Below are 3673 nucleotides of genomic sequence, written 5' to 3'. Positions count from 1 at the left end.
TTTGAATATTTTCCTTTAGTATGACGGCAACAAAGCCAAAACGCCTATTGCTAAGGTAATGACCAATGCAGGTATGTGTGAATGTATCACAGCCATACTTTGAGGACCATTGCAAAAATCTGTTTCACATGTTGTCAAACACAATATGCCATTGCGATAGGTACATAGTGTTGTGTTTTTTTCAGGATTAAGGTATTTTAATTTCTGGAAATTATCCAAGTTCCTATTGAAGGTGAAAGTTTCTCCATCTGAACATTCCCTAATCAAATATGAACTCTTACCTAAGAGATAAAAAAAAGAAGAATGTTTTAAAAGTGTTGATAAGTTAATTATAATTTTTGTTAATTACAAGGAATTGTTAGTTCACAATCATTACTGTGAATGAGGTTGGCAAGCTGGCAGAATCCAGGTAAAATACTTGTCTGTCTTTATGTTCTGAGTTCAAATTTTGCTGAGGTTAACTCTGCCTTCCACCTTTTTGGGATCAATAAACTAAGTACAAGATGAGCAATGGGGTTGATGTAATCAACTTACCTTCTCCCCTGAAATTGCTGGCCTTGTGGAAAAATTTGAAATCAATATTATATTGAGGATGAATCTGTGGTCATTAGTAATGCCAAACCACTTGTGGTCATTAGGGTCACTCATCCATATTGCCATTTAGTGTTTGATCTTTAGCCAGGTAACAATTTCTATGGTCTAATAGCCTCTCATTTAAACTCCATCTCTCTTGTCCCCTTTTTCCTTGCACCTCATTCTCTACCTCTCCTAGACAGTCACGGTGATCTCCTTCCCATTTGTGGTCAATTTATTACTTGAGTAATCAAAGCGTTTCACAAAATACATTGCAGTACTTTCTCCAGGTCACTGTGTTCTGAGTTCAAATTCCACCGTCGTTGACTCAGCTTTTGATCCCTTCAGGACTGATAAAATGAAATGCAAATGAAAGTGTAAATCAACAAAAACAGTAGTTTTGATAACAAAAATACCTGTCAAGCTTCCATTGCTGTTCTAACCTTCCAACCGGAAGTATCATCATCATCATCATCATCATCATCGTTTAACGTCCGCTTTCCATGCTAGCATGGGTTGGACGATTTGACTGAGGACTGGTGAAACCGGATGGCAACACCAGGCTCCAGTCTGATTTGGCAGAGTTTCTACAGCTGGATGCCCTTCCTAACGCCAACCACTCAGAGAGTGTAGTGGGTGCTTTTACGTGTCACCCGCACGAAAACGGCCACGCTCGAAATGGTGTCTTTTATGTGCCACCCGCACAAGCCAGTCCAGGGGCACTGGCAACGATCTCGCTCATATTAATAATAATGATAATGATAATAATAATAATAATAATAATAATAATAATAATAATGATAATAAACCTTTCTACTATATGCACAAGGCCTGAAATTTATGGGGAGGAGACTAGCAGATTACACCAACTCCAGTATTTCACAGGTATTTAATTTATTGACCTCAAAAGGATGAAAGGTAAAGTTGACCTCAGCAGAATTTGAACCCTCAATGTAGTGCCTGATGTGCTAATGATTCTGCCAGATCACTGCCTTAATAATAATAATGATAATGATAATATTAATGATGATGATGATGATGATGATTACAACAAATATTCTGATTTACATGTCAGTTGCTTCACCTTAATGAGTTGAACATGTTCCTTAGTGGCTGACGATATGTGCGAGCATGAATAGTGGGGGGGGGGTGTCATAGCCATGCATTGAGAGGGATTCTTTGGGGTTTGAATAATTTACCCTTGGAAACATGGGTGTTTCATTCATCATCCTTAAACAGCCCTTTTTCAGGGACCTTTAGAGTATGATTCACTACTCAACCTGAAGAAGATTCCAACTGGGCCCCACCTGCAAGGTCATGTGCTATCTATCTTGATATGAGATCACCATGTCATGCACATATGGTTGGGATGCATGTGCTGGGTGTACTCTTATCAGACTGGTAGTCATGGTGGGTATTTTGGGCTTCAGATATTTGTACTCCAGATTCCCCTTGATGGCATGCATTGCTCTCTTACCTAACAACAACAATAACAACAGCAACAAACAGGCTTGAAAAAAAGAAATCTTTCTTACTATTGATATATTCGGTTTCAATGGCACAGAAAACTTTGCCTTTAAAATTGAAGTCAGAACAGTTTTGTGCAAATTTAGAATGATTGTACTTGGCAAATTCCTTGACGCCCGTTTCACATTTGGAACCAGGAGCTGAGCTGGAACACTGAAAACATTGTAGGCTGGTAACACTCAAAACTGCAATGGAAGTGACATTAACTTTTCAGAAGTAGTGGTAGTGGTAGTAGTAATAGTAGTTTGGTAGGGAAGTAGGGTTAGTGGTGGTGATGGGGAGTAGCAGCAGTGGGTAGTGGGGAGAGTAGTGGTGATGGTGACAACGGTGTTGGTGGAGGTGGTTGTGGTGGTGTTTCTCAAAACTGTGAGACTGCTGCAGAATAACAATATCATCTCGGTTAGAAACTGGCTCTTTCTCTATTGGTAAGAAATCTTGAAATAAACTTGAATAATGATATAAACATACATACAACACATACACAATATATATTGATATTTTATATGAAAGCGTCCACTCTCTCATTCCCTTCCATGAACCATTGTCCTTGAGTCTCTTATGTTCACTTTCTTGTTCCTTGAGAGTTTGCTTTACCATCTTCTTGTCTCCTTCATCTTCTCTATAACAAGATACCGGTGCTTGTCCCTCCCTCTTTCAACACCTGGCATACAACCACCTACCTCCACCTTCCCCTGCCAAATACTTCCCTTTTGTAATGGAAGCTTTGTCCTTCTTCTTTTTTCCCCCTGTTCTTTTGTCTTGTAAGTTACATGGCAACCTTACTTAGTGCTAGAGGTATGGAAAAAAGCATCCAGTTACCCTCTGTAAAGAGGTTGGCATAAGGAAGGGCGCCCAACCATAGAAACCATGCCAAAGATGACACTGGAGCCCAACACAGCCCTGCAATTCACCAGTTTCCCATCAAACCATTCTTCTCATGCCAGCATGGAAAGTGAATGTTAAATAATGATGAAGATGATGATGATGATGATGATGATGATGATGAAAATGATGTCATATACACAACACACACATACAGCACATATGGAACAGCTTGCTCGTGAAGTTAAGATGCAAATGGCTGAGTGCTCCATGAGACCCTGGGAGAGTATCAGGGACAGAATCTTCTTTAGACCAAATCAATTAACCCCTCACTCACCTCATAACAACATTCTTACATGTATGCGACACATATCCATGTACCGCACACACGCATGCGCGCGCGCGCAAACACACACACACACACAGAGTTTTCAAAAGGGGGCTCTTTAGGTAATGTGGTCTGAGATACAGAATGTTTGGGTAAAGGATGATGTAGACATGGCTTAAAGCCATTTGATCTTATGTCTGCTCAGTGAAGGCTAATGAGGAACTAAACAACAAAAACAACAGCAGGGTTAGGCAGATAGAGAGAAACAGGAAGAGGCTGATAAATAGAGAGATGGACATAGAGACTGATGAGACAGAGAGGCAATTAGAGATGGAGGCAGACAGAAAGATAGGCTGTGGGTGTCAGAGAGAGAGGGGGGGGTCAGAAAAAGACAGACAGACAGACAGAGTGAGACAGACAAAC

At 40.3% G+C, this 3673-nt stretch overlaps 1 protein-coding gene across 3 annotated transcripts in view; it reads right to left on the bottom strand.

Annotated features, from left to right (window-relative positions):
- Positions 1-3673, bottom strand: part of LOC106879162 (uncharacterized) — a 40245-nt gene that overhangs the window by 36190 nt on the left and 382 nt on the right. For all 3 annotated transcript variants that reach the window (XM_014928607.2, XM_052977087.1, XM_052977089.1), the window contains exon 2: positions 2109-2285. In XM_014928607.2, the coding sequence (XP_014784093.1) occupies positions 2109-2285 (177 nt within the window). The remainder of the gene's footprint in view (positions 1-2108; positions 2286-3673) is intronic.

This window comes from Octopus bimaculoides, chromosome 26 (assembly GCF_001194135.2).
Source record: "Octopus bimaculoides isolate UCB-OBI-ISO-001 chromosome 26, ASM119413v2, whole genome shotgun sequence".
Taxonomy (NCBI): Eukaryota; Metazoa; Mollusca; class Cephalopoda; order Octopoda; family Octopodidae; genus Octopus; species Octopus bimaculoides.
The sequence above is the reverse complement of the archived record's forward strand: the minus strand, read 5'-3'. Positions and strand labels throughout refer to the sequence as shown.